General features: G+C 42.7%; 1 protein-coding gene across 3 annotated transcripts in view; it reads left to right on the top strand.

Annotated features, from left to right (window-relative positions):
* LOC137357118 (kelch-like protein 29) overlaps nucleotides 1-13,010 on the top strand; it is a 544,808-nt gene that overhangs the window by 437,690 nt on the left and 94,108 nt on the right. For all 3 annotated transcript variants that reach the window (XM_068023180.1, XM_068023165.1, XM_068023173.1), the window contains one exon: nucleotides 8,053-8,312. In XM_068023180.1, coding sequence (XP_067879281.1) covers nucleotides 8,053-8,312 — 260 coding nt within the window. The remainder of the gene's footprint in view (nucleotides 1-8,052; nucleotides 8,313-13,010) is intronic.

The following is a 13,010-nucleotide window of genomic DNA, read 5'->3' as shown; positions in this document are numbered from 1 at the left end:
CATATTATATAAAATAAAAACAAGAAATGCTGGAACCACTCAGCAGGTCTGGCAGCATCTGTGGAAAGAGAAGCAGTGTTAACGTTTCGGGTCAGTTCCGAAGAAGGGTCACTGACCCGAAACGTTAACTCTGCTTCTCTTTCCACAGATGCTGCCAGACCTGCTGAGTGGTTCCAGCATTTCTTGTTTTTATTTCAGATTTTCAGCATCCGCAGTATTTTGCTTTTATTTTAGTAGAATCCACAGTTGGCTCAGTGGCAGAAAGCAAAAGGTTATGGTTGACAGAAGCTGTTTCCACTGGGGTTCTGCAGGGCTCAGTATTGGGTCCCTTGCTGTTTATGGTATATATCAATGATTTAAACTCAAATGTAGGGGACATGATTAAGAAGTTGAAGATGATACGAAAATTGGTCAAGGGTTGATGTTAAAGAAGAAAGCTGTAGATGGCAAGAAGATATCAATGGACTGGTGAAGTGGGTAGAAAAATGGCAAGTGGAATTCAATCCAGAGAAGTGTGAGGTTTTTCATTTGGCAAACAGGGCAAAGGAATACATAATAAATGATAGGATTCTGAGAAGTGTAGAGGAACACAGGGGCCTTGCAGTGCATGTCCACAGATCCCTGAAGGGACAAGTAGAAAAAGTGGTCAGGAAGGCTTACGGAATATTTTCCTTTATTGGCCGAGGCCTAGAGTATAAGAACAGGGAGGATATGCTGGAACGGTATAAAACACTAGTTAGGGTATTGCGTACAGTTCTGGTCACCACATGATGTGATCACACTCATAGAGCCTACAGAGGAGATTTACAAGGGTGTTGCAGGAATGGAAAATTTTAGCTATGAGGAAAGATTGGATAAGCTGGGGTGGTTTTCTTTGGAACCAAGGCGGCTGAAGGGCGATTTAATTGAGGTGCACAAAATTATGAGGGGCCTAGATAAAGTGGATAGGAAGGACCTATTTCCATTAGCAGAGAGATAATAACCAGGGGGCACAGATTTAAAGTAATTGGTAGAAGGATTAGGGCAGAGTTGAAGAGTTTTTTTTCACCCAAAGGGTAGTGAGGGTCTGAAACTCACTGTCTGAAAGGGTGGTAGTGGCAGAAACCCTCATTGCATTTAAAAATATTTGGATGTGCACTTGAGGTTCTGTAAGCTACAAGGCTATGGACCAAGAGCTAGAAGGTTGGATTAGGCTGGATAGCTCGTTTTCAGTCGGCACAGATAGAATGGGACGTGCAGCCTCCTCCTTTCTATGTTTCTTTGTAAGAGTTATGGAGAGGTGTGCAAGTGGCAAAAGAAACGCTCAGATAATGTAGTCCCTAACAGAGTCACAGTGAAACATTTTCGTGATACATGTTGGATCAACTCACAGGACTGTGTCAGATACCACTGGGATAAGTAACCACAATAGAAAACAAAATATTAAACAATTGACAACCTTGATGTCATACTCTGAGATGAACTTCTGGCTACATATCTGTGCCATCACTATTTCCACCTTTGTAACATTGCCCAACTTTGCCCCTGCCTCAGCTCATTTGCTACTGAAACCCTCATTCATGCCTTCGTTACCTCTAGATTTGACTATTCCAATGCACTCCTGGCTAGACTCCCACATTCTACCCTTCATAAACCTGAGGTCATCCAAAACTCTGCTGCCTGTGTCTTAACTCACACCAAGTCCCGTTCCCCTATCACCTCTGTGTTCACTGATCTACATTGGCTCCCGGTCAAGCAATGTCTTGATTTTAAAATTATCCTTGTTTTCAAATCCATCCATGGCTTCACCCCTCCCTACTCTGTAATCTCCTCCAGCTCCACAACCCTCTGAGATACCTAATTCTGGCCTCTTGAGCATTCATGATTTTAATCGCTCGAGCATTGGTGGCCACCCTTCAGTTGCCGAGGCCCTAAGCTCTGCAATTCCCTCCCTACAGCTCACTTTCATCCTTTAAGCCACTCATTAAAACCTACCTCTTTGACAAAGCTTTTGGTCATCTGACCTAATATCTCCTTATGTGCCTCAGTGTCATTTTTTTTTTTTTGTTTTGCTCCTATGAAGCCCCTTGGGGCATTTTATTACATTAAAGACACTATATAAATATGTTGGTGTTGCTTTCTTCTCAGTGTGTTTATGCTGTATATCTATAAATTCTGCTTGTTACAAGCACAGTGCAAAGTTGTACTGTTGAGCTACTGTTCTGAAAATGTTCCCTTTTTTTATATTTTTTGAGGACTCGTGTTTAAAAATTGTGGAAATGGATTCATTTGAAAGACTGAAGAGATTCCATAGATGCTGGACTTGTTTTTTTAATGGTCACTGCAAGGACTTGAGATTTTGTTTAAAAAAACAGGCAGGAGCTTTGGTGACTAAGGAAGTTGTTTACAGAGAAGTGACATGTCAAGATTATTGATCCTCTAGAGTTGGTTTCATTTTGGATATTGTTTTGAATCAGTTGGGTGTAAACCTGCTAAGAGAGAAGCTACCAGCTCCTTCTTTCTCACCTCTTTGAGAAACCCTGAGAATCCAGTGTGAGGACTGGAGAAATTGATGCCGCATTTCTCCTGAAAAATCTGCCAGACTAATCCTTGACGTCGCCTGAAGAGAACTGCTCCAAAACAAGATCCTGGTGACAGCCATCTACAAGTATCTGAACGCCAGACTAAAAGGGTCAGCGAAGAATATCACGTATCTTATCTTTTTTTTCTTCAAGAATTAATAAGTATTTGGCCAAAGTATTTTTTTATGTCCTTTTGTAAAGAGATCTCTGCAGAGCAGTCTTTATTGTTTTTTTCTTTAACCACTGTGACTGTTGGGTTAATTTAGAAGGGAAATTTCATATTTCAACCTGCGTGTTAATGCTTTGCATCTTTATTGAATAAGTCTTGTTTTATAATAAATTAATAATTTTGTTGTCTATTAAAGAAACCTGGTTGGTGGATATTATTCTGAAATAAAAATAATGTGTATAATTGGCCATTTCGGTAATTGGGTTAAATATTTAAATATATGTTACGACCTCTAGAGAAGTGGAACTAGAGAAAGACCGTGCACTCCTCCAGCCTCGGTCATAACACTGCTGGTTGTGAAAACCATGGTAACACATCAATTACCAATCTGTTATATTTTATTGACAATCATCTGCTGTCTTCTGTGACTGCAGAGAGGATAACCTTCAAAATGAATAGTTCATGGACAGAACTGTGCCTCAAGTTCACAACTCTTAGATTCTGAATTAGAAAAATTACTAATCCTTGCGTCATGTTTAGAGATGTAACTTTTTTAATATACATGACAAAGATCAATGCCTTTGTTCCATGTTTATTTTAATTTATTTATTCACAGGATGTGGATGGTCATTGGCAAGGCCAGCAATTATTGCCCACCCTTAATAGCCCTCGAGAGAAGGTGGCGATAAGCCACCTGTTGTGAAGGTGGTCCCACAGAGCAGTTAGTGTCAGGAGCTCAAGGATTTAGACCTAGCGACAGAGAAAGAATGGCAATATGTTTCTGAGTCAAGGTGGTGTGTGAATTGAAGGTGAACTTGGAAGTGGTGATGTTTCCATGCACCTGCTGACCTTGTTATTCTAGATGGTAAAAGTCGTGGGTTTGAGAGGGGCTATTGAAGAAACCTTGGTGTTTTGCTGCACTGTATCTTGTCGATGGTGAATATTGCAGCCACATGGCTGTAATGGGGGATGGAGTGAAGTTTAAGATGGCGGATGGGGTGCCAATCAAGCGGGCTGCTTTGTCCTGGATGTTGTCTAGCTTCTTCTGTTTTTGGAGCTACATGCATCCAGGCAAATGGAGAGTTTTCAATCACAATCCTGACTTGTGCCTTGTAGATGGTGGAAAAGCTTTGGAGAGTCAGGAGTTGAGACACTTTCCACAGAATACTCAGCTTCTGACCTGTTCTTGTAACCACAGTACTATGGTAATGCCATTGAATGTAAAGTGGAGGTGGCTAGCCTCTCTCTTGTTGGAGATGGTCATTGCCTGGCACTTGTGTGGTGCAAATGTTACTTACCACTTACCAGCCCAAGCCTGAATGGTGTTTAGGTCTTGCTGCATGTGGGCACAGACTGTTTCAGTATCTAAGGAATTGCAGATGGTACTGAATGCTGTGCAATCATTAGTGAACATCCACACTTCTAACCTTATGTTGGAGGAAAGGTGATTGATGAAGCAGCTGAAGCTGATTGAGCCTCGGACACTACCTTGAGGAACTCCTGCAGTGATGTACTGGGTGTGAGTTGATTGCTGTCCAACGACCACAATCGTCATCCTTTGTGCTAGCTATGATTCTAGCCAGTGGAGAGTTTCCCCCCTGATTCCCATTGACTAGGGCCCATTGATGCCACACATGGTCAAATGCTGCCTTGATGTCAAGGGCAGTCACTCTCATCTCACCTCTTTTGTTCATGTTTGGTAATGAGGTCTGGAGCTGAGTGGTTGTAGCGCAACCCAGATTGAGCATCGGTGAGCAGGTTATTGATGAGTAAGTGCCGCTTGATAGCACTGTCAATGACGCCTTCTGTCACTTTGTTGATGATGTGAGAGTAGGCTGATTTGGCCCGATTGAATTTGTTCTGCTTTTTGTGGACAGGGCTTACCTGGGCATTTTTCTACTTAGTCAGGTAGCTGCCAGTGTTGTGGCTGTACTGGAACAGCTTGGCTAGAGGTGCAGCTAGTTCTAGAACATGTCTTGGTTATTGCATTTATTTGCTGAGCTCCACTATCATTGAGGATGGGGATGTTTGTGGATCCTCCTCCTCCATTAAGTTGTTTAATTGTCCACCACCATTCACAACTGGATGTGGCAGGACTTCAGAGCTTCAGTCTGATCCATTGGTTGTGGGGATCGTTGAGCTCTGTCTATAGTATTCTGTTTCCACTGTTTAGCATGCCTATAGTCCTGTGTTGCAACTTCACCAGGTTGACACCTCATTTGCAGGCATGCCTGGTGCTATTCCTGACATGAAGGGCAGGATTTACCCTCCGGGGGCAGGAAACTGAGGTCAGGACTGTTTTCAGGTCCCGAACCCACCCCTGGGGGAAATGGTCGCTCATTGGGATTTTCACAGGGATTAGCCTAGAGCTGGGCTCATCATCCAATTAAGGATGGCAACCAGGCTCTGAAAGCTGGAGGGCCAATCAGAGGCCTTCCAGCTTGAAAGGAGCAGCAGGCTGCAATAGAGGGTAAGTGAGGGAGAGGGAGCTTCAAGATGGAGGTACCCTCTCCCCAACTTATTTAAACTTGTTACAAAATGGATCTTGGCAGCCAGACCACCGCTGTGGAGGGGGCGGGGGAACCCCTCCACAGGGAGGCCTGTGGCTGCACATGCACCTAGGCAGGCAAGGAAGGCCTCAGCCTGCCTGGAGTACTCAAACCCCACCCCCCACCCCTGGCCTATTGCCAGGCCGCTGCCTCCAGGCACTTTAACTGGCCCCACTATCTGTGGGAACCTGAAGAATGACTGGAAAATCCCAGTCAGCCTCCTTTCATTGGCCTCAGTAGGCTCTTGAGCCTTGACAGCTACCTACCGCATGCTGGTCGGTAGCCCTGCCACCCCCCCCCCCACGCCCCACCCCCATCCTGCCTCTTCAAAAATAGTCCAGAGCTCTTCGTTGTCTGCTTTATGTATTGATCATTTCAGTAATCACATTTATTTCAGCTATTTCTTTAGAATAATTAAGTCTTCCAAAGTGCAGTTCAGTTTGCAGAAAGGTAGCGGTACAGCAAACTGTAAATGCAAACCTAAACACGACTGAAAAATTATTATTCATTCCTAAACACAGTGTAAACCATTCCCACTTTATATTAATAAATTGTTTAATGTAAAACAATGAGCAAGAAGTGAGTTTCCTTAGCAGACTCCACCCGACAAAAGTTCATGTTTTGCAGAGCATAGCTGATGTAACAGACTTTCTGAAACATCCAAGTTGACACTAATCTTGTCCATGTCTGCTGCAGACATATTCTAATAGCCTGTCTTCAGCTGACAATGTTACTTTGTCTACAAAGCAATTATATTGTACAATTGATGGTGCCATAACGTTTCCATCTTGAGTGCTACTGCATCTTGAGCTGCATTACTGTCTTTTTTTTAAAACAGAAAACCTCTCTTACCCTTCAGTACTATCCAATGCATGCTCAGTAATGGTGAGGAGTAGTCAGCAAATTGCAATGTATTTCTTATGACTGAGTCACCCTTATTAACAACTTGATAGAATTGTTACATTGGTTAGTTTTCTGCTGTGTAATTGAGACTTTCAAACAAACTTAATTAATATCTATAAATGTTCAGTAAATTATAAGTTGTTACCATTAGTTTATAAATAGTGACCTTAAAATTCCATGAGGGACCCCAGTCTCCTACCATAACTGCAGGAGACTGGAGAATTTAAGGGTATCTTGATGGTTCACATTGAAGTTTCACAAAAGCCACAATCCCAAACAAAGTGTTGTTCAAGGGCTATTCTTGAGATTACTCCAAAATACTACACAAATGAAGTAATTATGTTACCCACGAGATAGCCTTTTGATTTCAAGCATGTCATGCTGGATAGTTACTGAGTGAAAGCCTGCATTTTACCACAGCAAGAGAAACAACAAACTCATTACAGAATGAAAAAACCTATTGAAGCTTTTGGTCACATAGTTTTAACAGAGCTCTTTCACTTGATCTGTACATGCTCAGATAGCCATTCTTCCAAATAATATTAAAGCAAAATGCTGTAGATGCTGGAAATCTGAAATAAAAACAGAGAATGCTAGGAATTATTCAGCAGGTCAGGCAGCTTCTGTGGAGAGAGAAACAGAGTTAACGTTTCAGGTCAACAACCTTTTGTCAAAACAGTTCTGCTGAAAGGCCACCGACCTGAAACGTTAATTCTGCTTCTATCTCCACGGATGCTGCCTGATGTGCTGAGTATTTGCACCATTTTTTATTTCTAATAACTTTCACTTGCTCACTCAAAGAGGTGAAAGAGTATGATGAAAACTATGTTTGGCAATATTCTATATCTAGGCAGGCCTTCAAAGAAGAACCGTTGATACTTAAAGCAGCAGTTCTACAAAAGGCCATGGATAAAGGGGAGACATGCAATAGTAACCCCAAGGCCACATAATGAGGGCTATCACTGTATGCAAAAGTAAGTTTTATTAGTTCCCATTGGAAATTACACTGCTAAATATGTAATTTTGCAGATGAGAATATACTTGCCAAAATAATCCCATCTATTGTATACAAGACTGTAATCATTCAGCTTTGAGAGTGATTTCATAGTCTAGTCATATGAGCTAAAGTTAGTAAATCTATTGACCTGGAGTTGTTGACAATGAGTTGCAATAAAATTCAGGAATGAGGATATGTGAGTAATTGTATGCTAACAATACTGAAACATATCCATATGGCTTAGAATTGCACTGAGCACACAGATAGCAAAGTCATAATGCAGACATGCTTCTTCAGGACCCCAATGGCTGATATCACCCAAGTGCCCCTTTCTTCACTCTATCCCCCATAAAAAAGCTCAGCTTCAATCTTCAAAGGAGAGGCCCTTATTTTTTTTCCTTTATATTATGAGATTTAAAAAACAAAATTGATACGAGGAGCAGATTTTGGAGTATGTGTTTAAAGTTGAAGATATTGACTTTTGGAGTTTATTGCTCCGAGTAAATTAATTAACATTTTCTTGTTTTGAAGTTTTATTGCTGTGCTGAATAACCATTTTCTTCAGCTAGTATTCCCCATCAGCAAAACAAAGCATTGTATCAAAATAAGTAGTATTCTCTGCTTTCATTATAACATGATCACCAGGAGCTGAAAAGTATAATTCTACATGTGTGCATTATAGGAAATTCCTTTTGCTGCAGAAGGTGGATCTGGAAGCTGAGCTCCTATACCAAGGTTCAGAAGCCTTGGAACTGAGAACTTTATAATTCATGTGAGGGATATGTTTAATAATGTGAATTGTACAGCTAATGAAAAATCTATTTAGTTAACAATTGGTTCTAACACCCTTTCATCTGTGTTTTGTTCTTTCAGAGAAACAGCTAACAGCTACTAACTGCTTAGGAATATTAGCTATGGCTGAGGCTATGCAGTGTAATGAACTACACAACATGGCAAAAGCCTATGCACTGCAAAACTTTTCAGAAGTAACAACTCAAGACGAGGTTCTGAATGTCTCAAAGGACGATCTTATTGCTTTTCTCTCCAATGACAACCTGAACACAAAGGCTGAAGAACTTGTGTATGAGGCTGTAATTAAATGGATCAAGAAAGATCCAACGAACCGAACACAGGTATATCTCTTGAATTTGAAAAACTGTTAACATTTCTCTAACAATGGTATCATTTTCTTTACAAAGCCTAGAAATCCGAAGTGGGCATTTCTCCTTGGTTGCAGTCACTGAAAACGGACTTTCTAACATCCTGCTTTAAATATTTCCCCCTTAAATGTCTCCCTTTAGTTTATTGCTCCATTAAGAGTAAATTAATTAATATTTTTTGTTGTTTTGAAGTTTTATTGCTGTTCTGAATAATCATTTCTTTAGCACGTATTGGTAAAAGAGGGGGGGGTGTGGCATTGTTAATCAAGGAGAGTATTACAGCGACAGAAAGGACGTTTGAGGACTCGTCTACTGAGGTAGTATGGGCCGAGGTTAGAAACAGGAGAGGAGAGGTCACCCTGTTGGGAGTCTTCTATAGACCTCCGAATAGTTCCAGAGATGTAGGGGAAAGGATAGCGAAGATGATTCTCGACAGGGGCGAGAGTAACAGGGTAGTTGTTATGGGGGACTTTAACTTTCCAAATATTGACTGGAAATACTATAGTTCGAGTACTTTAGATGGGTCAGTTTTTGTCCAGTGTGTGCAGGAGGGTTTTCTGACACAGTATGTAGACATGCCAACCAGGGGCGATGCCACATTGGATTTGGTACTGGGTAATGAACCCGGCCAGGTGTTAGATTTAGATGTAGGTGAGCACTTTGGTGATAGTGATCACAATTCAGTTAGGTTTACCTTAGTGATGGGCAGGGACAGGTATATACTGCAGGGCAAGAATTATAGCTGGGGGAAAGGAAATTATGATGCGATTAGGTAAGATTTAGGATGCGTAGGATGGGGAAGGAAACTGCAGGGGATGGGAACAATTGAAATGTGGAGCTTATTCAAGGAGCAGCTACTGCTTGTCCTTGATAAGTATGTACCTGTGAGGCAGGGAGGAAGTTGTCGAGCGAGGGAGCCGTGGTTTACTAAAGAAGTTGAAGCGCTTGTCAAGAGGAAGAAGAAGGTTTATGTTAGGATGAGACGTGAAGGCTCAGTTAGGGCGCTTGAGAGTTACAAGCTAGCCAGGAAGGATCTAAAGGGAGAGCTAAGAAGAGCAAGGAGAGGACACGAGAAGTCATTGGCAGATAGGATCAGGGAAAACCCTAAGGCTTTCTATAGGTATATCAGGAATAAAAGAATGACTAGAGTTAGATTAGGGCCAATCAAGGATAGTAGTGGGAAGTTGTGTGTGGAATCAGAGGAGATAGGGGAAGCGTTAAATGAATATTTTTCGTCAGTATTTACAGTAGAGAAAGAAAATGTTGTGAAGGAGAATACTGAGATTCAGACTACTAGGCTAGATGGGATTGAGGTTCACAAGGAGGAGGTGTTAGCAATTTTGGAAAGTGTGAAAATAGATAAGTCCCCTGGGCCAGATGGGATTTATCCTAGGATTCTCTGGGAAGCTAGGGAGGAGATTGCAGAGCCTTTGTCCTTGATCTTTATGTCGTCATTGTCGACAGGAATAGTGCCGGAAGACTGGAGGATAGCAAATGGTGTCCCCTTGTTCAAGAAGGGGAGTAGAGACAGCCCTGGTAATTATAGACCTGTGAGCCTTACTTCGGCTGTGGGTAAAATGTTGGAAAAGGTTATAAGAGACAGGATTTATAATCATCTTGAAAAGAATAAGTTCATTAGCGATAGTCAGCACGGTTTTGTGAAGGGTAGGTCGTGCCTCACAAACCTTATTGAGTTTTTCGAGAAGGTGACCAAACAGGTGGATGAGGGTAAAGCAGTGGATGTGGTGTATATGGATTTCAGTAAGGCGTTTGATCAGGTTCCCCACAGTAGGCTATTGCAGAAAATACGGAAGTATGGGGTTGAAGGTGATTTAGAGCTTTGGATCAGAAATTGGCTAGCTGAAAGAAGACAGAGGGTGGTGGTTGATGACAAATGTTCATCCTGGAGTATAGTTACTAGTGGTGTACCGCAAGGATCTGTTTTGGGGCCGCTGCTGTTTGTCATTTTTATAAATGACCTGGAAGAGGGTGTAGAAGGGTGGGTTAGTAAATTTGCGGATGACACTAAGGTCGGTGGAGTTGTGGATAGTGCCGAAGGATGTTGTAGGGTACAGAGGGACATAGATAGGCTGCAGAGCTGGGCTGAGAGATGGCAAATGGAGTTTAATGCGGAAAAGTGTGAGGTGATTCACTTTGGAAGGAGTAACAGGAATGCAGAGTACTGGGCTAATGGGAAGATTCTTGGTAGTGTAGATGAACAGAGAGATCTTGGTGTCCAGGTACATAAATCCCTGAAAGTTGCTACCCAGGTTAATAGGGCTGTTAAGAAGGCATATGGTGTGTTAGCTTTTATTAGTAGGGGGATCGAGTTTTGGAGCCACGAGGTCATGCTGCAGCTGTACAAAACTCTGGTGAGACCGCACCTGGAGTATTGCGTGCAGTTCTGGTCACCGCATTATAGGAAGGATGTGGAAGCTTTGGAAAGGGTGCAGAGGAGATTTACTAGGATGTTGCCTGGTATGGAGGGAAGGTCTTACGAGGAAAGGCTGAGGGACTTGAGGTTGTTTTCGTTGGAGAGAAGGAGGAGGAGAGGTGACTTAATAGAGACATATAAGATAATCAGAGGGTTAGATAGGGTGGATAGTGAGAGGCTTTTTCCTCGGATGGTGATGGCAAACACGAGGGGACATAGCTTTAAGTTGAGGGGTGATAGATATAGGACAGATGTTAGAGGTAGTTTCTTTACTCAGAGAGTAGTAGGGGCGTGGAACGCCCTGCCTGCAACAGTAGTAGACCCGCCAACTTTAAGGGCATTTAAGTGGTCATTGGATAGATATATGGATGAAAATGGAATAGTGTAGGTCAGATGGTTTCACAGGTCGGCGCAACATCGAGGGCCGAAGGGCCTGTACTGCGCTGTAATGTTCTAAATTCTAAATATTCCCCATTAGCAAAACAAAGCAGTGTATCAGAAGGTATTGGGCTGAACTTTACCAGCCCCGGGGTGGCAGGAACAGAGGTGGGGGGTGCCGGTAAAATAGCGGAGAGCTGCATTGGACTAGTCCCCAATGCAGTCCCACCGCCAGGGAAGATTCCCGCTGGCAGGCTGCGAGGTAGATCAGCTGCCCACTCCAAGCAGGTGGGCAGCTGATTTTCATAATTCAAGGTCCTCTTCGGAGCTATTTTACAGGGCCACTGTCATTTTGCCAATGGCAGAGCAGCCCACCATCACATGGGGAGGCCTCCAGCTTCATGGAGTCATCCTCCCTGTGATATCTGGGTGGGGGCCTTCGGAGCCTGAGGCTTCATGGCCCAAAGAGGGGATCGTGGACAGGAAGGCCAGTGCCCATGGCCCCAATGATCCCCCTTGAGGGGTTTGCCCTACAATTGGCAGGGCCTTCTCCCTTGGCCATCCTGAATTTTAATTTGTACTTACCTCTACGAAGCTGCCTCCATCTTGAACCCCCTGAGGTCTCCGACCTACCTCAGCGCTGCCGAGGCCTCAGAGTGTCTGGCCCTCTCATTGGGCCGGCAGCATCAGCAGCTTCCCTACCATTCTTTAATTGGATGGTGAGCCCACAGGCAGACAATTAGGAGGCAACCTGCAGTAAAATCACAAGCTGGTCCTGCTGCCAGCAAGTGCAGGCTCAGAACCTACATTTCATCCCAATGTTGAAGTCCCAAAGCCCATGGTAAAGTCCAGCCCATTTTCTCTTGCTGGGGTATAGTTCTAGTGGGATGCCGCCAGTCCTGCAAGGCCTGGCCCAAGTGGTTATTCCTCATTTGAACTAAAATTGCTGCACAAATTGGCTCTTGAGTTTCCTTATTACAATAGTGACTACACTTCAAAAGTACTTCTTCAGCTGTAAAGTGCTTTGGGATATCCTGTTGTCATGAAAGGTGCTATATAATTACAAATATTTCTTTTTTCCTTCACAAACATGCATGCCTATTAATTTGTACTAAGAGTAACTGGATTACAACCAGGGGCAGGAGTTAGGTTGGGTGTAGCGTCCCAAATGATAAAAATCAGCTAAACTAGCACTGGTTACTGGTTACACTATAATATTTATAAGCCCGTGAATTCCTTGAGATAATAATGACCCCCTATTTAGTGTGAGAAAGTTCTGTTGTTAAATAGTTCAGAACTGTAGCCATTTTCATCTATGGCTACCAGTAAAACTTGGTAGAACTTCAAAAGGACAGTTTTAGTTTCTAGAGGATGTTAATTTCTTTACCACCCTCTTCCTTTTGCTATTTCTTCATCTCTATTCAGTATCTATACCCCACAACGATAGGGTAAATACTGATATTTTTGGACAGCCATTACGTGATGTGTTAAAGTAATTTTGTGAAGATTTTCTCTTATCCGGACTCAGTGAAGTATCTCCTAAAACCCCTTGCCTGGGATTGGGAGCTCAACAGAGTGGAGGATTGAGATGCATTCCACCATTCTTTGATATGTTTGCATTTGTGCTCCAATGAGCTATACTACTGTGTTTATAAATGTTTTAATCTTCTGAAATTAAACTGCTCTAAAAACAAGTTTACTAGTGGTCAAAACATTTATCATGCTGCCAGTATTTATGTATTTTTGGAGGATATGAAGTTGGTTCCCGTCAGGATGATGTAAGTCAGGTTGGATGTACCACAGCCAGCTGCAGAGCAAGCTATGTTTTGCTCTGCCTTAACAGAGCATAATTGTCCTAA

The sequence above is a fragment of the Heterodontus francisci genome, chromosome 3 (genome assembly GCF_036365525.1).
Source record: "Heterodontus francisci isolate sHetFra1 chromosome 3, sHetFra1.hap1, whole genome shotgun sequence".
Taxonomy (NCBI): domain Eukaryota; kingdom Metazoa; phylum Chordata; class Chondrichthyes; order Heterodontiformes; family Heterodontidae; genus Heterodontus; species Heterodontus francisci.
Note: the sequence above shows the minus strand (reverse complement) of the source record. Positions and strands in the feature narration are given on the sequence as shown.